The 21949-nt window shown below is 42.5% G+C and overlaps 1 protein-coding gene across 1 annotated transcript in view; it reads right to left on the bottom strand.

Annotated features, from left to right (window-relative positions):
* Window positions 1–21195, bottom strand: part of LANCL2 (LanC like 2) — a 31207-nt gene extending 10012 nt beyond the window's left edge. Inside the window, exons 1-6 of the mRNA XM_040547912.1 lie at window positions 20595–21195; window positions 10921–11038; window positions 7886–8093; window positions 5389–5536; window positions 4638–4784; window positions 780–962 (exon numbers count right to left, since the gene is read on the bottom strand). Of these exons, the coding sequence (XP_040403846.1) occupies window positions 780–962; window positions 4638–4784; window positions 5389–5536; window positions 7886–8093; window positions 10921–11038; window positions 20595–20768 (978 nt within the window). The 5' untranslated portion in view covers window positions 20769–21195. The remainder of the gene's footprint in view (window positions 1–779; window positions 963–4637; window positions 4785–5388; window positions 5537–7885; window positions 8094–10920; window positions 11039–20594) is intronic.
* Between the last annotated feature and the right edge of the window lie 754 nt (window positions 21196–21949).

Below are 21949 nucleotides of genomic sequence, written 5' to 3'. Positions count from 1 at the left end.
GTCCCAAGAAAAAGCAATTGTGATTGTTGCTGCATTCAGCAGCACTTTAAGAGATTTATAGTTCACTTTTCAGGTAGCAGCACAAGTAATTATTCCATAAACCAAACCTGTTTTTCATCAGCCCACCCTGAGGCCGACCAGGGAATCTGCCAAGGAGGGCTGTCAAGAGAAGGAATTAATTTGCATAAATGTAATTAAATGGCACGCTTTCAAATGTTATGCAAATCAAAAGTGCACAACTCCAGAGAGATAGCAAACCTATTTAAGGATGGAGGGGAGCAAACAGTAGGCTCACGGTAGCTCAGAGGTTATATTTATGACCTGTAAGGGGCCTGCGATCTTTGTTCCAACATTAGGTTCTCCAGTACTGTATCTTAATAATGGAGTAATTTACGGAAGACATTCTTTAGCAAGACACACAAACCTATATTTTTTAAAACCAACATAATTCTTAGAGCACCTTGGATAATGTTTCAAAGAATTTAGGTCAATGTTCTCAGAACCACGACTCTGATATCAAGTCTTTTAAATACATGGCCCTTTTCCAAGAAAACCAGAAGTCTAGTAACTACTAACACCCTGAGAAGCAATTTCACCCACTTATAACTTCTTTACAAACTTCCTTATGCACGTATTTTGAGATGTTTAGATGCCTAGCCTAGGGTTCTTGTTTGAAAGCCTAGATCTAGAAAGACTTAAAATGCAAGCCTTACAATCTAACAGGCCTGCATATAGGTGTCTGTAAAAATACAGGTCTGTATAAACACGGAATGATTCACCTTATAAGCTTGCATGAGCATGTGGATGACTCCAGGGGCACCGTGGCACCAGTGAACCAATCTGTCGGTCTCGTTGCTCAGTGATGATGGGTAGTTCCCAGATCGGAATTTTTTATGACGTACATAGTCAATGCTCGGCTTCACCAGCTCTGTCAGGGTCTCCTGATCCACGTTTGCAATTGGCTGAAGACAATACAGAAAGAAGAAACAAAACCACAAGAGTAGTAACAAATCATGTATCAACACTTAATTATGTGCCCTATTTTCAAGTACCCTACATATGTGCTCTATATCCAAAATACTTTCAATCACTTCACACAGATTTAATTAATGTCTGCTCGCAATACCATTATGAAGAGTGTGTTACAGCAACTGTAGAGACAAAGAAACTGGGGCACCAAGTTGCTACCCGTCTTACTTGAGGTGACACAGAAAGACTACGGAAGAACTGAGAACAGAATGCAGACCCCAAGACTCCCAGGCCTCCACCTATACCTTCATATAGAGAAGGCACTTCAGGAGAAAGACAGTTTTATAAATTAGTTGCTTATAATACATTCTTAAAACACACTTGGTTAAACGTTTTAAAAATAACTAATGTAGACAAACCTGTCCTATTTCCCAATAAATGAAGAAGAGTGTATGTAGTGGTATACCTAGCAAAGTTTTATAAAGTTTTCCATCGTAAACAAAACTCCCTGAAGCTATGGACTATAAATCAGCATTTCTAATGTCAAAAGCAACAGCTACTTCACAAAGTAACTAAATGTCTTTGTTCTACACACTTATGCTTAGATTGCTCTTCTCAGGTTTTCTTTTCCGTTTCTTCTATTTAGCTTATGTCCTTTCCAAGAGGCAAATACATCCATCAAACTGTGCACTCCCTGCAATTACAAGTTTAGAATCTGTGTATCTGTTGGGTTCTTAGTTGATATTCCTTCCTCTACCAGCCTATTTCACAGTATTTTCATAACAAAGCTCTCTATTTTTACACAGCCTACATGATTTATGGAATTCCAGCACACCGTGGGAACAACTGCAGAAATTGGAGACTACAGAAACTAATAACTGAGCTTTTTTTTTTTTTTTTTTTATAACTTTGCTAATTATACTGTTTCCTACCAGCTCCAGCACATTTGCATTCAATGGGTAAACATGCTGCTACCATTCACAGTCCTACAGCTAAATGAAGGAGTATTTTCGATAGCTGCATTTTTAGTAACCTGAAACAACCAAAAGCCTCTACTTTACCTCAGCTTGGAAATCTCTGCTGAGCTCCTACCCACCAGGTCCCTAGAGCAAACTCCACCTCTGCACTCTTCTGAGTGGAGCAGTCACCTTCATGCTGCTAACTGGACGTAGATCTGAACATAGATCAGCTTTTCATGAAGAACATGTTGATCAGCCCTTACACAGACACTGACCTTCGCGGTATGAAAGGTCCCTGTTTCAGGATTCTCATTTCACATGGGAAACCTGCAGCAGAAGGCAAAGACAGGCACCAGCAATAACTGCTATTCAGTTCTGAGCTGTGCAAGGCAAGCACAGCCCAGGGCTTAACTGAGCTTGTGCCCATCCTTGGGAGGTAAATCCAAGAAGAGCAGAGATCTTTACACACCTTCCTTCTCTTCTTGTGCTTCCATGAAGATCTGAGCACAAGTGAGTTCTTTCTCCTAAACTGCTGGGGTTTTCAGCACTGAACTGTCAACAGCAAAAAAGTAACCTAGTGGTATGTGTCCTGACTATCTGGCCAAGAGCAACAATAGACAGACATTTTTGTCTCGGAGTTAGTGAAAGAGGCTAGGGCTAGAGACTCCCTTGCTAGCATATCAGAATATTCCCCTCTGCATCCTGGAGGAGTAATTTAACACTGCTGAGCTCTTGTTCTTCCAGCATTCTTCTGTAAGCAGATTCTGCAATACGTGTTCCCTCATAAAGGTGTTAAACCGAAATGATCAGTGGCCTTCATATCTTCGGTGCTATGTTGGACGCCTTCTTTGTTATTAAACAACCACCCAACAAACCATCTCGTGAATCCTTTGCTGAAAATACAGAGTAATGGTGTAGGAGGGGTGGGGGGAAGGATGGACTCCAATGTGCCATCTTCTGCAGCAGATGACTCAACTCTGAATGACTCACTATGTTTAATGTACAGTGAAAAGACAGTAATCTAATGCTGCATAAACAATGGCTTTGTGGTAATTCTGAAAAGCAGCAATTATATGTAAAGGAAAAGATATTTACGATTTTACCATGTAGACAGAGTAGCTTCTGCTTAAACCAAAAAGCATTGCACAACTATTTCTGGTATCAACCTCAAACAGCAAATGAAGGATGGAGCATTTAAAGAGACTTCTTCAAAGGAACAGACGTTTCTCAGAAAATCTAGTGAAGAAAAAAGGAAACCAGGGAAGACGAGGTAATTGGAAGGGTATGGACCACCCTGTCAAAGGCATCAGGAAGTGAAGATAAGGACACAATAAATTAAAGCATCCCGAGGCCCCAGTCAGATGGTCACTGCAGAAAACAGCTGTAGTGAAGTTAAGACATGGACCCCAGGCAGCAGAGCAGTAGCTACTTCCACAGCAGTCAGCTGCTTTAGCCTGAGCTACTGGTGGAACTGGTGTGAGCTAATCTGAAACAGATGGGAAAAAGTCACGGCATCTTTTGCAAATGAGGAATGGCTGAGCAGTGGCAACAGCTAATACCATCTTAGTCACTTTTGCAATGAACATTTGTACACACCTCTAGGCTGTGAGGAGAGGATGTACATTCTTTCCACTTGCCTGAAGGAAAGTCATTTCTGCATGAGCTGGTAAGAAAATTACCATTTACAAAGGTACACAGACTGGCGGCACCTTTCAAAACCAGAAAAATGTATGATACAGAATTTGCAGCTCTATGACCATCTTCTGTAATGAAATATAAGGCTCTATTTTCAGATTGTACGGCATTAGAAAACATATACAGGTCTGTTTTGAAAAACATTAGTCTTATTTGAGAATCTCAGAGCAGGGAGGGAATGGATTTAAGTGTTGGAAAGAGGAGGTATACAAAAGAGAAGAATCTCAGGACATCAGAAAGAGGAGAGCAGGTGTCATAAACACAATCAGGAACATTAGATTTTTTGGGCAGAGGGGGGGAAGAAGGAAGAATATAAAAATAATAAAAGCATACTGAAGATGAATGTGTGATTAAGAACAGATTTTCCAGAAGCTTCAAAATAGTGAGGGGAAAAAAAAATCACAGGGGAAGAGATGAAGGACATGGTAGGCAGAAGGATAGGAGGCATCAGTGATGCACTCATTGAAAAACAGCAAAAGAATTGAAGATAAGAGTAATGGGTGGTGAGTAAATGAATATTTAGCTAGTCTAACTGTAGGCATCAGATTACTTCTGATGAGTATCAAGATGAGGATGAGGGAAGACACCTGACTTTCTTGAGGATAGGAAACTTTAGCTTCTAGACCGCTGGGGCTCTGAAATGCAACTCACTCATATTCACAAACAGATGGTATAAAATACTCTGGGTCAAGGATGTACATCTTCATCATGCAAGCAGAACACCCTGCTGACAGACCAGAGTAAGCTGCAGAGAACTGAGCCCTCAGCTGGAGGCCTGGCAGCAACATTAGAGGAGCTTGTGCTGAGCACAAGGATACGTGAGCCATAGTTTTCCTCTGCTACTGGGGCCTTTGCTAGCATCTCTGTGCAGTTCTGTGCTGCAGTCTGACCCCAACTGCAAGACTCTGACCTACCACAACCTTGCACTGCATGTGCATGAAAGCTGAAGGGATCTTCTGATGGAAAACAAGACATCTCCGGAATTTCAACCCAGCCCACAGAAGACACTCTTACCTGCATAAGCATGTAGTAGATCCCAGCCACCCCATGGGCCGCTCCGACATATTGCTTCCTGTGCCATTGATACAAGAGAGGACAACGCTCTGTTTTACGCTCCTCCTTCGAGAAGTTCTTCCCTGACTCGATAATGGCATCTATTACCTAAGAAGGAAAACACACTCCTTCCATCTCACTTGCTTTGATTCAGAGAGTTTTGTTCTGTCGTGATTAAAATCACACAACAAACAACGATATGACTATGATATTCAATTCCTTTTGATATGGGTACTGAGGTAGAAAGGGAGTTTCTCCTGAATGACAGAATCACCTTTATTTAATAAAGAAGAGAAATTGAATATTAGATATTTCTTATCACTCTTTTCCAGGCCTACTTTCTCTGGTTCTGGTATCTGCAGAACAATCATGCACCTTCCCCACACTAAATTCTCTTCTTTTCACTTAAAACACTTTCACACTTCTTTGTTAAGTTTTTCCATAACAATTTCTCACTCTCATGTGCTCCACCACTTCCATGTTAGATCCATTTCCATGGCCAACTGTGGACCCACCTGCACTAGCCTCTGTTTCAGTCCCAGCTGGGCAACAGGGAAAGGGGTAACAGAGTAGAAGGAGGGATGAGACTGAGCCTGCAGATGTAGGTTCCTCTCCTCTGCAGTCTCCCCCTCTTAATCCCTTGAATTATGTAAAGGTGTAATTCCAGTTCAACTGCACCGATGCTGTGACACTGGAGAGAGAAGTGTCCTACCTCTTTGATAACAGACTGTGGGACAGTGTCTGGACCAATTTCAGTATTCAGGTACAGCAAGGCATACAGGTATCCTGCTCTGCCATAAAGCAGCTCATCTGGAAGCTCAGCATCTGCACTTACGACTGTCCTTTGGAGCTGCAACAACCTGCATCAGACAAAAATGGTAGAAGAGACAGAGCATTTTCTATAGAGACTGTACTAGACTATGCACTACATAAGCCACCAAACCCAAAGCAGTAAGAGTGCCGAAGCCCCGTAACTTCCCTTCTGTCATCCCCAGCTCAGCTGGCTGCCAGCTCTACACATAGAAGCAGTGTATGCATGCTGACCCTGACAGACAGGCAACTTGGAGCAGTGAGTGAGTATACTTCAAATACCTGGGTTGTGTGCAGACAGAAACAGATGTATATGGGCAAGGGGAGTTTGGATAAGGCTGGAGAGCTACTCCGATAAAAAAGGAGCACTGCTTGGAAAAGAAACCACGAACACCAACGTGGAGGTGCTATCTGACAACCAATCTGCATTAAAGCAGAAAGATTCACAGATACCAATTACATCACTTCTGACCTCTGAATTAATCAAAAGTGCCACTTAAACTGTAAAAGTAGCTACAAGTTAATGGGAAGAATGATGAAAGCTTCCTGCAGCCTGGTATTTCACCTGAACAAGGACCATTAATTTGGGATGTTTAAGAGGGGGAAAACACTCAGCATTCCCCTCTTTAGACACATATTGTTCCACATGCTTAAAAGCTAAATTTAGAAAGGGCACTGCTATTATGCAGAAGTGTTTTGCTTGCCTTTAGTAGTGGGAAAAAAAAACACACGGGCTGGCCACTGCAACTCTCATTTGTTCCAAATAGACTCCCCGCTATTACTCCACCAGTCTACATTAGAATTGAGGAGGAGCAGAGAAATTGTTTTCCTGCCCATTCCCTGGACCTGTCTCTTCCCGTCTTTTCTGATGAAACTGGAAATTAGATGAAACCACAGAGATGGCTAGATTTTAAATTTGGGGAGGGAGGAAGACAATCTGGATTAAGAGCAAATTCAATTCCCGGATCCCCCCAAGAGCTATTACTTGACAGAAATGTTAGCATTAGCGTCATGCTGGAGCAAAACCACTGACTCCAATGTCCTGTTTAGACCATCACTACTTAATATAAGGGAAAGGCACTCACAAAAAGAGAGCTTTGTATTATCACTCCTTTTTTGGAACTACTCTTTGGACTCGGAATTAAATTACTTTCCTTTAAAATGTCCTCTGTTAAGTTTTATTATTCAAATCATCCTACAACCAGACAGCTACAAAGTAAAAAGTTAGAAATGCAATCATATATTATACTGATATCTATAATGTACCCCTCAGATCATGTTCTGAATGCATTCGTAAACAACAACAAAAAAAGGAAGAATAAAAGGGAGCAAATAATCAAACTAACCTCCGTTTTCAGTCCTCCTCCTGGAAATGACTTTCCAAGCAGAGGTGATTCTAGAAGATTTATTGCTAATCTCATTCTGCTGTACTCATGTTTCATGCCTTACAGCAACATTGCTTCCCTAGCTGCATCCAAAGTGTCATGCCCAAGATAATGCCAGTTCTAAAAGCAAAAAACAAACCTTCCACCCATTTCAAAACCGAAATACTTGCTCAGGAGCAGCAACTGATATTAATCAGACTAGGACTCTGGACCAGAAAGAGATCAATTATATACCCAAATGGAGATATTGACACGAAGCTAGCCTGCAAATTCTGGCTGTGCAAGGTATGCTGGTAGACTGTTACCAGGTGTATTGTTGGTGTTGAATGCAAACCCCAGAGGGCTTCAGTGATTCCAGTCCTCGACTGGCTAGCAGTCATCTCCACACCAGCAAACGGACAGTCAGTTCTCTAAGGAAGCTCTACCTCTAAATGGGATTTCTCAAGACATTTGTTACATTTAGACTACTTTGAAAAGAGGATGGAGTTTTTTCAAGCTACCCTTCATATGATCTGACCTAATTAGAGTCCTTGCCTGTGACAGTTTAGCAAATACCTCCTTGTTCTTGATTAAATCTTTGGTACATATCAATCCAATATCCAATGTTTCTGCCTGGGTGTTTCCCTGCAGCGTACATGTTTTGTTGTGTGTCTGTAATTAAGACCCGTGCAGTCCAGGAGGAATCACATACTGTACAAGCTGCTGATGACAAGTGTATGACTTTTCTTAAATGCCACTTTACTATGACAAAATCAGATCGTGCATGCACTACAGATATGCCCATGCCATCCTGTTCTTATAGCAACAGAAGACTCGCTAACCCGCTAATCACCAATCACGTGTAAACCAGCTTTCATAGTAATAAAGCCTATTCTGTATTCAACGGAAGATACATCAGGGGAAAAAGTGCCTCCACTATTTAAACCTGTCTTCCACAACTTCACTTGCTAATTTTACTGAATTAATGCACTCTATAAAAGAAGGACATGGCTTTTTGCACCACCAACCACTCACCTGGCAATACATTCTTTAGATTCACTGTCATTTTTCAGCTTGTGATAAACCACTGCACCTACTGCCAGTGGCCCAGCATCACCACATAGAAAAGTAACTCTTCTGCCATTCAGATTGCGAAGGATTCTCTTCACATAATCAAGAGATCGCTGCAAATGGCTCTGGTTTTTTGTGACACGATACAGTTGGAGATATAAGAGGGCAATGCCTGGAAAAAAAACACATGAAGAAGAGAGACTCATTTACTTTTCCTTCTGAGTACATCATGCCCCCATCTTTAGTGCCTCTGAACTAGTAATTTAAATATGAAGAGGTATTTGGTCAGTTAAAGCATGTCAGCTAAGATCCTAGCTTACGCAAAAGGAAGGCATCAGTCTATCTTAATTACATTTCTATTTCAATTATGACAACCACATAAGCGTATTAGACTGAAGCCCAATGGTGGACTCACACTTTGCAGAGAATGAAGAACACTCATGAGACGAGCACTAAAGCTTGGTGAAGAAATCACCACAGGTGAAGAATTTTAGGCTAACAAGCATGCATACAACCAAGTACACTTGGTTTACAATACTCGTCTATCATACACAAGAAATGACTTATTTCCCATTTGATTTTTAAACGGGTCTTTTGATGAGTTCTTGGCTTCAACTTGCCAAGTTCTTTATAACCATTCTAAGTATTTTGCAGTAAGATTATGAGCTTCTACAATTTAAACTAGCTTGTAAAAACCATAACGCAAACGCATGCTAGGAGAATGCTGGAAGGTTAAATCAAGCTTCACTCCATTATGCTCATTATACAGTTTTCCTTGAGAACAAAACAAAACCCAACCCTACAAATGGCAATGATGTAGACTTAAGAAAGTGAAACAAATCCATCTCAGAAGATGTTTGTTGGCCAACTGCACATACACGTGCAGAAGCAAAAAATTTACCTCTTGACCTCAAATTCCTCTTTCTTCTGAGCAGGCAGAGCATTCTTCTGTGCCATGACTAAAGTAGAGAGCAAGCCAGGCCCACTTAGCTCCACAGAAAGGCTTTCTGAGGAATATGAGAAGAATGGCACCACAAGAGTAGTGGTGCACCCTAACATGTTCTCCGTATCAGCCTTGAACAGGCTTTTACAGATGGCTCCAAGAGGTCTGTTGCAGAGCTTGATTAGGTCGACTCAGTGGCACAGAAGCTTGTGGGCTACTTATCGTCCCTGTCATCAAAGCAGCAACAAGAAAACGTTGCCTCTGAGACTTGGTCTGTCTGGGACTTCTACAATTCTTTTTTATCTTGCAACAAACGTGCAGATACTTGGGTTTGATCAAGGGGTGATCAGAAGGTAGCCATGAGGCACAGCTCATCTAATCCTTCCTGGTGTAAAACCCTTGAAGCAGATCCTCCAAGACTTCTGGCATGTACAAACAGTACTCATATAAGCAAGATGGACTCTAACGTGGGCTTTAACAACACACACTTCAAGATTTTAAAGATGCTTTATAAAATACAAGCCAATGCTCAGGACTGTTCACTGCCAGCAAGGTTTGTCTAGACTTGGTACGTAACAAGCAGGACAGTTCTTTTCAGCACTGCTTTTACCTTCTGATTTGCACACTCAAGTAAAATGCTGCAAGAAGTTTGAGAGAAAGTATTTAAAAATCTAGATCATAAGTATTTTTATTCAGGGTCAACTCCACAGAAACCTTGAAAGAAGTTTACAGCTTGGAGTAGATGTTGGTTATCCTTCTACAGGATGGAAAAACACCATTCTCATTAGGCTGCGTTACTTGTTCATCTATCTTCTTGTTTCAGCTAATGATGGCTGTGTTACTTTTAGCTTATGACTCATTTTCAGCACGCTCTGCTTCATTGACTGTGACTCGTGTTGTCAGTCATGGTGTCAGAGCGCTGCTCCCCGGGAGCCGTTTTGTAATGTCACTGCGAGAATGCCCACCCCTTGAGCTCCTCTGCGCTCGCTTAGCAGCCGCTCGCTTTTAGACCTTGAAACACATCTATCGCTTAAATCTGAGTTGTCCAAAACTTCCCCACCCACCCACCCACCGCACCATCTGTACTGAAATATCAAGAAGAAAGAAAGCGAAGAAATTTTACACTTCCACTGCCAGAATTGAAGCTAAGCAAGGGCAAAGCCTAGAGATTTTTTCGAGGCTGCTCCCCCCTCCCTGACACAAAGATAACAGACCAGATCTCCTCATGGCACTTTTCAAACATGCTGTGCTAAAAGCAGAAGTATGTCTGAAGCGTGAGCTAGACGGAGCAGGAATAGAATATGCCATTGTAAGTAGCAAAGTGGCACTTAGGAGGCCAAGATGGAAAAGTGTTTTGGCAGCTTGAAGAGCAGTGTCTGTGTCAGGCTTGACAACTGCAGGCTCTGCCTAAAGGATCAGAGGGCTCATTCACACTTGGGCAGCATCAGTAATGCTGATGCAAAGCTCCAGGAACGATAGTGCCTAGTGATAACCAGCACATGCCTGTTTATCTTCATATACATCACAAATCTTGCAACTCTACCTCCATACTCCTCCTCCTCGCACGCTCATTTTGCCATTTTTGAACAGACACAACAAGCAGAGCCAAACTATCCATCTGCAGATTTTAAGGCTCCTGGGCACAGAGCAACCTCTCCTCAATGATTAGAAGATGCCATTACCATTAGAAAACCGCTAACTTACTGTAAGTCAGTTGAACAAAAAAAGGTGAAAGTAACAAATTTTAAGAAAACCTTAAAAAAAAGAGAGAGATGTAACTCAAAAGAAGCAGCAGCCTTAAAAAATCCACTCCTTTTGCAGAATAAAGATCTCAATATACAAAAGCTTATTATCCCTCTGTAACGAGATCCTTTGTCCACTGAAGTCAGTGAAAGTCATTCCCAGACAACAGTGACCAAGGTTCCAGAGTCAAAACAACTCATATAAATGACTGTATCACAGTACTTCTGCTGCTCCTATGAGAATATCTGAAGCTCCTTCAGTGAAAACACTCAACCATACCATTTAAGAAACATTCACATTCTAGCTTTCTCACCAGTCCAGCCAGTATAGGCAGAGCAGTCATGTGGATCTGCTGTCTTCAGCCCTTCCTCCATTTGCTGCAGAAGGTCCTTGATTTTTGTCTGGATCCGTTTTGTGAACTGAGTGCTGACCTGAAAGCAGGAAAGGAGAAAAGGGATCGAGTCAGAAAAGGAACGAATCCAAGAAGCCAGCTGCTCCACTTCTTTGTTTGGGGGAAAAAATACTGTATGCCGCACTCAGCAGTGTCAAGGAAACAGCTAAAGAAAAATAGATGCTCATATTTGAGACAGCCAAGGCAAAAGCAAACCATCATCTTAAATGATGTGCTTAATCACATCATCCATGATGTATTCACATTTTCTTTTTAAATCCAAGACCCTGTTTGATTTCCCAGTCTGCGATCACCACACAGGAGGCAAGTCATCTATCTAAGAGCCATAAAATGCCCTTCCTCTTGCTCCTTGATCTCTCCTCTCACCAAAACACTATTAGGATTGGCATACTTTATCATGAGAGGAGGCTGTTAAAAGCAGCAAACTATTTAAGAATGACTACCTAAAAGAATAAGCTAGACACAAAGAAGATGGATAAACGCAGCTTGGCAGCTTCAGCTCATCCATTTTGCCTTCAGCATGAAGCTGAGGAAACAAACCTTTGATCTTATTCATTGCTTGCTTTTACTTTTGAGCAAGAAAAGTTTACAGATACTATATATGAAATATTACACAGGAGACTATATCTTTGCCACCATTTCCTCTCCCATTAAACCTAAGATACTTAACTGATTATTCCCTTAAGACTACGGGACATGGAAATAGTCAATTAACTAGAATTTATTGCTCTATTAACTACCACGGGAAAGCATATTCATGAAGTTCCTTCACAGGACGAGGTTACATTTGCAGTGGGAACATCTGGGAAAACACTCAAGAGTGTTTTATCATAAACATATATTATAAATTGTATGACTTACTGATAAACTTTTCCTATTAACTCAAATATATAGTTTTTAATAAGTAGAGCCTGAAAAAGAGAAAAAAACCCACCTCTCCCCTTCCTGGACTATAAGAAAAGCTTTATCATTATTGGATATTTGCATCATTCTGATGATGTACAAAAACTTCATGACTCCAAGAAATATTTCCTGAATTTGCTTTCTCTACCCTCTACAGAAAAACCTAAGCATACGATGACTGGCATTCATATCTTAGTTATCCAGGCAGGAACAGGTAGAAGGAAACTTGCTAGCAACATGAAAGCCAGCAGAGCTCTCCCACCTCCCAAATTGAGTCACAACACAATGGTGTCAGCATCCAGAAAAATGGCATGATGCAGTTTGGCTACTTGTCAGCTCATGTTGAGCACACACTACTGCTTTCTGAACAGTGCTCCATCTCCATCCACCACTTGCTGCCTTGGTCTGCTCCCAAGCATCAGCTAGAACGAGTCAGATTTGTGAAGGCTTGGTTTAACATTCAGTCCATCTGCAGCTATGGTTTCTCACTAGAGAAGGAGAAGGTAGCTCATTAGGAAGTCATGTTCTTGTTCGATTACAACAGGTCCCAACAGGGAAGGGTTCAGTCAAAAGGCAGATCCCAAATGCTGCTGTACAACCAATTACTCAAAACACACCATGCTTCGCACTCTTGTTCGGAGTGCAACTGCAAATAGCAAGTAGTGAATTCAAACATCCACTTAACAGATTCAGAAATCAGAAAGGTAACAGGGATCGTACAGGTCCTCTGAAACATTCAGAAATCTCTAGGGTCCAAATCCATGTTATGATGGTGAGATAGGAAGGGAGAGGGAAATTGTGCCGTTATAACTCATGTCACACACTTATCCCTCTCATCTGCTTTAGGGATGAGCAAGAGCTCCCTTAACCTTACCCAGTAACTCCAAAAGCAGGAAACAAACACGGTAAGTATCTGGCATGTGCTCTTTGGCCTTATTGTGGCATTAAGCACCTTTTTGTTAGGAAACCACACCGCGCACACACAACGTCATCCCCTCAAGCCTTTTAGCCAGCTCAGTGAAGTCTTAACACAGAGCAAAACCTCTCCCAAGCGCAGGGCATCTCTCCTCCCCCCGGCAGCCATGCCAAGGCATATGGTGAAGCAGCGTGAGGAAATCAGCACTAATGCACCCGGGCACACTGCTCAGTTTATCCAACAAGCGTGAACAAAGGCTTCAGACGGGGTTTGTGTACCTACTGCACATCATGTGCAGGCTGGTTATCTTTTTGTTCTGACAACACACCTGCTGTTACTAAATCAGGTTATTTTTTTTTAAATCAAACTACCTAGAGGCAGAAGGAGAGGACTAGAACGTCGGGACACCTGGGTTCTGCTTTGAAACCACAGTCCCACAGAAGTAGTTTAGCTCAGGCTGGCACTTCCCTCTCTCTCAAATGGGATCTGTAACTTACCTATCTTGATTCAGCACTTGGAAAAGGAAAGATGAAAGGATTTTTTTTAATTACTTTATAATCGTTTATCAGCCCAAACAAAGCTACTCCCAAGCTCGTGCCAGTGTGAATACATTACATGTGGCAGCAAAGTTTTCCCCAGCTACCTACTCCTCCACCACTGCTTGCATTTTTTATCTTTTCTTTTTGCTCTGAAGCTCTAACAACAGAGCACTGTCGCTGTTCATCTGGTAGGATTCCACTGTAAGCTTTTAACAGATGCTTACGTGACACAGAATAAATTAATTACACAAATAAATGAATGTTGAAAGGTGGGTTTTTAAGATTTATAACAAGGAATCTTATGGCAGCATTACAGCTGAGCATGAAGTGCACTAGCTCGTGTTGAGCACAGATTGATTTTCACAAGGAGCATATTCGTTTCAGGAGGATGATTCCAGCTGGCATTCAGCCTTTTCTGCTGGTGACTCTCATTGGGAAAAACAAAAACCAGGATAGCTGGCCTCTGATATCCACTACGACATTTACTCCTGGCTCACAACAGACTGGGTGATAACAGGGGCAGAAGACTATCTTTAACAAGTAGAAACATCTCTCTTCAGGAATTCAACTGCTGCGTTATTCCTCTGCTGCTGAAGGAAGAACAAACACTACCACCCCAACCACTGCTCACGTTTTAGATCAACAAAACACAAAAAATGAGCACTAATTCCCAATAATACCCAACACAACCCTGTGCCATATTGTTTAAGGTAACAAGAAAGGCTCGTTATCAGCATGAAACAAAAGTAGCACAGAAAAATACAAACACATTGGCATCGCAAATTAATTGTTTTGTGATTTATTTGAACCATATTGTTTCCATTGCAGTGAGGCAGCATGCAAACCTACATCCCAATGCAAAGCCTTCTGAAGCCAACAAAGAATGTAAGGAATGTAGGTATATAAAACACCACTCAGCTTTGGCACTAATGACACGGTGTCCAAATTTTGCCGTCCTTGTCAGCATTTATTACGTCCTTCCCCTATTTGCTTTCTTCCATTTGCAAAGTTCCTAAGAAGAACTTAAGTGATCTTTTTTGTAAACTCATCTCTAAAATTACACACACACCCATCATGATGCAAATAAAAATCCCCTAAAAAAATTCACTTGCAGCTGACATTAGAATAATGTACCGATTCTTACTGAACCACCTCCCCATTACAATCATATCCAGTTTTGCAGCTGCAATTTTACAAGCAAGCAGCACCAAGAGCAGATGAGGCAACACACGGCTGCAATGTATGCAGCTTGTACTACAATTTCAGGAAGGGAAGAGGAGCATGGAACTTAAAAGTCTTACAAGTTTTAAAAGCACGCACATTTGGACTAGATATCACACTGCTTACGTTAAGTCTGACAGTGCAGCTGTGAGAACTCACGGCACTCTTTTGTGCACAGAAGTAAATAATACTCCGGTCTGACAGATGCAGGGTGAGTTATTTCATTTGCTTTTTTCAAAGACACTTTTAGATACTGATGTATTTTTCAAAAACACCTCTCAGCATTTATTTGCATTGTGCCACATCTATGCCAAGTAACTCGTGCAGACTCATGGCAAGACACAGAACTGAGCTCAGCTTCCTAACGAGTTGCCAATACATGTCTTTCTTACCACCACTGGCTCCCAAAAACACTGCTTTTCTACTAATATATATATTTTTTATCATTAGCTGTTTCATTTTGCTCGGTTACCTTTTGTAGGACTGATGCTATGTGCAAAAGTAGACCGAAGAAGGAGGTGACTGATCACATAGGAGAAGCGAGATGGTCTCAGGAGAAGAAGAGATTGTCTACACGTCGGGTGCTACCTCCTGAACAAGCAAAACACTCCTGGCTAACCTGATTCAAACGGAGATGAAACAGAAGAGGTATTTCAGAGAGAAGTGACGTTAATGTTGGTGATGTGTAGAACTGGAGACAAAATGGTGCTGGGCTCTCTTTCAGGCGAGGAGCATTTCACAAAGAAGAAAAAAAAAAAGCTTAAGCTGACGCTGCAGCAAGGATTCATTCAAAAACCAAACTGATGCAGAAGACTACACAAGGGGCACGACAGGCACTGATAAGGGAGAGCAGGGGAAAAAAATAAAAAGACAGAGCAGTACTGAAATGTGAAATCCTGGCATTGCTGAAATCAACGGGAACTTTGCCACTGCCTGAAAGGGAGCCAGGTTTCGCGTGCTGTGTGCTGGAGCACACGTTTCTTGACGTGGGATGAGATCTCATGCTCACCTCCACAGGGCTCCTGCAAGAGCAACCCCGAAGGAATGGCAGCAGGATCCCACGTTCAGCTGGGGAGTGGCCTGCCTTTTTGCACAGAAAACCAAGTTTTGCTTTCTTTTTAATCTAAAACAAGCAACTGCTAGAGCTCCGAGAGCAACTCTTCTTCTCTGAAAATACCAGATATTAAGAATTCTCCTCATCCAATCCCTGAAACAGTTAAGCACACTCTCTGCTGTTTCTCAATTAGGTTCTTCCAGAAATAAATGCCAGTTCTGCAAAACCACATGCTGAAAAATTATTTGAAATGCTGCTGTCTGTAGAACACATTGCTCTGTTTGTCAGTGATCTGGCATTTAGTTCCATAAATGTGGTAGTAAGAAAAGAAATAAAAAAGAAAAAAAGAAAAAATAGGGGGGTGGAGAAAGAGAAAAACAATAGCTGTAGGCAAATGACTACAAGTGCCAGTTTAGGAATAAGCTTTAAATGCATTTATCACCCTACCTCTGAGAAGAACAGAATGAAAAGCAGCAATCCATTCAAGTTACACAAGGAATTGTTTAAAGCATGTGAGAAATAATGAGACCGTGCCTCTAAAAAATGCACCTGCATGTAAAATGAGCTATTTAATTGGTGATAGATGGGGAAAAAATAAGCCTAAAACTTCAGATCATCACAATGAGTCATAAAAGAAAGCTTCAGTTTATTGCCAAAAAAAGACTGCAAGATATGGTGCAACATCATCCCATGTTCTGAGAAGTGGAGGGTGATAAAGCAAAAGAGCAATACTGAAAAGCACTGGTCCACCAGGTAGCCTAACTGCAGCGTGTTACTTCTTGAAAGGCAAGGAGATCAAAAACTATTGTGAGATTGCGAGTAGGATTTACATTCACTACACAGATGTCTCCACCCTCACTGGGACATTTTTAGGTGGTCCACAAGCCAGAAAAAAGCTAAAACCTCTCCCAATACTGTCTAAATTATTTTGATGCATAGACAGCAGGTAGATTCCACATAATGAACCTGACAGTACATCAGTGTTGTGTGGTCAGAACCAAATACTGTATATATTAAAGTTCCATTTATCTTCACAAACACACACAAAAGGGTACCTATTATTACACTTGCTTGTGCAACTAGCCAGAGTAACAGCTATTAACTAACAGGTCTGCGAGATAAAACTAGAAACTGGTGAAGACTGGATAGATGTGAGACAACTTAATCAGATGTTTTTGAGGTAGTGATGCACAATGCAGTGCAGTAAAAGGGATTCTCAGGCTGAATTTTGACCAAGAGTCCCAAGAAGAAAAGCAAACTTTCCTTAAACAGGAATGTGATTCTTACGTGATTAATGTATATATTAAAATATATATTTGTAGTCTGTATTAAAACAGCACATACCTGACATGGGATGCCAGAAAATGGTGAAAAGAGTAGCAATCTCAGGAAATGCAGATCCCACAACAAAAAGGTGGGAAGAAACATTTATTGGCTCTAGAGGCTTGATTTTGCCTCCATTGCAACAAATATTATGATTCCCGTTAGTGTGTGGTTGCAGAATCAGTCCCACAACAGAGAGAGCTTGGTGCTCTCAGCGTGACAACTGAAAGGCCCACTGAGGCATTCCAACAAATACAAAGAGTGGTGTAGACTTTTGTTTTCATTGGAAATTTTACAAGAGGATGGAGACTGAAAAGCCAGAGAAATGAGTTACCAGAACAGGTTATTGAGAAAACACCAGGAAACTGAGCACCACTCAATCACCCAAAAGATAACCTAAGGAAATATTCCTCATCCCATTAAGTGATAGCTTTTCCCAGAAAGCATGATGAGCTTTAGAACAGGTTCCCTGCAAAACCTCATTGTGTACATTTGTCAAAACACACAACCTTTTACTAATATTCTTACACCTTATGACAAGTCAGAGAAAAGCTTATTAAGAAAGAATTGGCCTAAAAAGGAGTTACTGTTTGGGCTTCCTAGTGACCTAGCATAAAGTTTGAATGAAATTTCAGTGCTGTCCAAGACTACCCATGTGATTCCACAACAAATCCAGACAATTTTCAATTGAGGACAATGATGTGATAATGTCTTGATGTCAGGGGTGCTCTTCTTGTACTTAACATGGAATCTGTACCAGGTTGCCTGGGCAGTGGTTTGCTTCCACCTTCCCCTGGGTGACCAGGTAAGACAGCCTGCAGGCAGACCGAAGGTGGCTCCCAAATTGCATCTGACCAGGCCAGGGACGTAGGCACAGAGCTGTGCTAGCTCAGAGGATGGTGCATAATCTGAGGCTGATGCTGGTGGGCCACCCAAGGAGCCAGGACAGACCTGTTCTCAAACAAGCCATCAGCACCCCTCGCCAGTGAGCCTTCCCCACTGTTCCCCTTCCCAGGAAACCCAAAACAGTTTAGAAGCCCTCTGCTACATGAAAGTTTTGATAAATGGCTTCTGAGTCAGGACAACTGGCCACCAGCCCTGCTTTGTACAAGCCTGTGCAGATCTTCCCATCCTCAGTCCCCAACCTGCAGCTAAAGGGCGACACAACGCCCACAAGTCGTGACATTAACTGAAGGTGAAGGTTGCTTCTGCTCCAGTTCAGCTGGGAAGGGAAAGCAAAGCACAATGCTGCTCACAAGAATTATTCTTTGGGTTCCAAACTGCAGGGACCCATACCCTAATGTTGTAGTATTATAACACCCTGTAATTAAGAACAGGTGGGTTTATAACTGGAGTTACCTATGACGCAGGGAAAATATCAGAACATCTGCTTTTCAAATATTAATACCTTCCCCAATAAGCAGTTACAGCACATTAAACATTAAATGAAACTTAAAAGACAAACTGATTTTCCCCATGAAGTAGGGAATATGCTTTGTTCTGAGTTTATGGGTATTTATTTCTCTACCCCCCAGGACTATTTACACTATTTTGTTTTTTAAACTTTTGGACCACTCTGACATCTATATGTACTTCTCCAGGCTAAAGTATCACTATGGGGTCCATATCAAAATAAAAAGAGTCACGGGATATACGTGTATTTAATTGAATGAGTCATTATAACTGCAACTACTCTTAAGATGGCAAATCAGCAGGCCAAAGTCTTGGTTACTCTTCTGCTGTTCCCATACACTCCAGCTTCCTGCACCATACCTTATGCATACAAGCAGCATGCACACACCTTCATATGCAGCACTCTGTCCCAATTGTCTCACATTTCAGACAATAATTTGAAGAGCTTCTTGTCCTTTTATTTTATTTAGAATTTTAGATGGCAACCATGGCAGCTTATGAAATCAAATGGAGGGATTAATAATGCATTGCCTTCCATGACAACAGCAGAACCCCATATACTTCTGGCTGTCATTATGTGAGTCACTCAATTCCCACCATCACACAGAGCAGCAGATGGGAGGGAAAAAAAAAGACGCAATGCACTGAGGGCTTCTGACAGCCACTTTAATTTTTAAGAAACCTGTGCTACTGTGTGGAGCAGTTTACACAACACACTCCCCACCCTGTGTGAAGTCCTTTTACCTTCACAGGGGCTTTAGGCAGGCTAAGATGTTTCTCTGACAGCACTGGAGCCTGTTAAATGAAAAAAAAAAAAAAAAAAAAAAAAAAAAAAAACAAAGCAAAGCAAAACAAAACAAAACAGAGCACCTTAAAATACTCATGAAGAAGTCTCAAAAAAGTCAGGATAGCATTAGGACTGACAATATGTGAACGCTGCCAACAGTACAACTACACATGAATATACTCATAGCCATGATCTAACTCTGTAATAGGTAGGACAATTCCTCAGATTCTGCAGATGCAGAAAGAAAACGTAGGCACAGATCTGCCTTCTCCAGTGAAACGTACAGTTGAAAAAAATCAGAGTAAGCCTACTGAAAGTTGCTGTAGTTATGTTGCTTTATTGCAGTATAGAAGATGACTTGTTTTTTTTCCACAGGAGCTTCACACCTTTGAACATAGCAAAGCCCCCCCCTAACCTTCACACTTCAACTCATCATCATACGTGCTTATTTTTTTATGCACACCAACCCAGATACAAATAAATAAAGAACCCATAACTGTCTTTCAGGAAAAAAAAGTTTTAGATCAACACTGAGCATGCTACCTGGGATTTCTGTAAAAACAATTCAGATTTTACTTCCGCACCTACCCTTGCTTTTAAACCTTATCAAGTGCCAAGTTCTAGTTTTGACAGCTGCAGTGAGGTCTAACAGACCCCCAAAGCGATCTTTTTTGTGCATTTGGCTTAGCCACACACAACTTTATCAACTTCAGTCCCCACTCCTTCAGAGACCTTTAATTCCTCGCCCTGACCCCGAGCTGGGTGTCCTGCTCATTCGTACGACAATCAGGAGCACTACACCACTACCTGATGGCTACTCTGACAGCTGTGCATCACCACGGATTTCCAAGCTGCAAGACAGTCAAGGTAATTGCTTATCATCACAAGCAGGAAACACAGAGCTGGGACGAAAGGCTTGTGTTTAACCAAGTGAGCGAGAAAAGTTGATTTCGCACACAGCCCGTGTGCACGTCTAGCAGTGTCACCATGCAGTGTTTCCACTGGAAGGATGATGCAGCACAGAGCGGCGCTGAAAGAAAAGGCAGGTCGGGGTTACACAGACAGACAGAAGATCCGTGCTCTGGCTTTCCTTCTCCAGCTCGAGCCAACCTGTGTGATGACAGGCCAGCACAGCTTTGTGCTTAGCTACGTGGAGAACAGCTCCCAGGCAGTGCCTGGTGTCAAGGAGAAGAGCAGAACGGGACGGCTGCCACCACAAAGACCCTCTGCTGGCTTGAGCCGGCTGCCGACACACCCCGAGCACCCTGCCGTTCCCAAAAGCACTCCAGGTGCGTATTCAGGTAAACACACGCCTTGGAGCCGTGCTGCCGCCACCCACCCACGGGGAAATCCCTAAATCCGCCGTTCCTCCGGCTGGCAGAGCTGCGGGCAGCCCCGCCGCCCCTCCCGAAGCCTCACCTTGCCGTCGGTGCCGAAGGGCAGGGGCTCGTCCCCCGGCGGCGCCTTGTCCCGCGGGGCGCCCTCCGCCGCCTGCGGCTGGTAGTCGGCGTAGGGGTTGGCGAAAGCCCGCTCCTCCATCTCCGCCTCGCCGCCCAGCTGCAGCTTCAGCCGCTTGGACATGCTCTCTCCCATCTCAGCCCGCCCGGGCTCCTCATCGTCCCCCGCCGGGGGCGTCAGGCCCTGGGGCTGCGGAGCGGGTCTCCCTCCGGCTCCGGCCGGCCGGCCCCCGGCCGCGGCTCATGTCAGAGCAGCAGCAGGACGAGGGGGAAGGCCGGCCCCAGGAGCAGGCAGCACGCCAGCACCGCCCTCGCCCGCCTCATCCGCACCCTCCGAGCCCCGGCCCCGGGAGGAGGAAGAGGAGGAGGAGGAAGAGGAGGAGGAGGAGAAAGAGGCCGTCTCCTTCCCTCGTCCCGCCCTCGGCTCGCCACGTCCCTGTCGCTGTGGTGACCGAGCACACCGCCATGCCTGCAGCAGGCACCTCCCCGAGGCCAGGCCGTGTTCAAAACAAAACAAAACAAAACAAAGCCAGCCCGTGTTCAAAACAAAACACTAAATAAATAATAAAATAAAATGAAAACGCCCAAGGGGGCCCGCTCCGTTGCTTGGTTTGCCCCCAGCCCCGGCGGTTCTCCACAGGCCTCCCCAGGAGAGCTCGCTGTCCCATTAAATATTTACTCTGAACCATGCCATGGCTGTTGTGCAATTGTAGCTCAGCCAGACAGTAAACTATTAATTCAAGATCTGGACACTGCAGATTTATTGATCCTTAGTGTTATGCACTGAGTAATTCTATTGCTATCAAACTACATATTAAGTGTGTAAGATTAAGTGTAGGTGAAGCCTGTCTCAGCATTGGCTTCAACTTAGAGTTGTTTATATAGATATAGATGTGAACAGAAGGAACGTATCCATTGTCTTGTGGCAAGATACATATTTTAAGAATTACTTTATTCATTTTATTTATTTTTAGAAATTGAACTGATGACAAAGCAAAAATTCTAAATGGCTTGTCTTACCCTGTAAGTGAAAGTAACCACCAACTCAAAAATTATACAATCATCTATAAAATATCCTGTTCTGTAACCATTAAAAAAATCACTCTATGTTTTCCTCTATTATGTATTCCTGTTTCCTCTATTTATTTCCTCTATTTATATTTATATTTATGTATTTATCTATTTATATTTATGTATTTCCTCTATGTATATTTATGTATTTCCTCTATTTATGTATTTCTGTAGATATTTTGTTAGGCAAAGAGCGTGGTTTCATCTTAAATGGTGTCCTGCTCTCAGAGAAGACCAGCTGTGTCA

Source organism: Cygnus olor, chromosome 2, assembly GCF_009769625.2.
Source record: "Cygnus olor isolate bCygOlo1 chromosome 2, bCygOlo1.pri.v2, whole genome shotgun sequence".
NCBI classification, from domain to species: Eukaryota; Metazoa; Chordata; class Aves; order Anseriformes; family Anatidae; genus Cygnus; species Cygnus olor.
The sequence above is the reverse complement of the archived record's forward strand: the minus strand, read 5'-3'. Positions and strand labels throughout refer to the sequence as shown.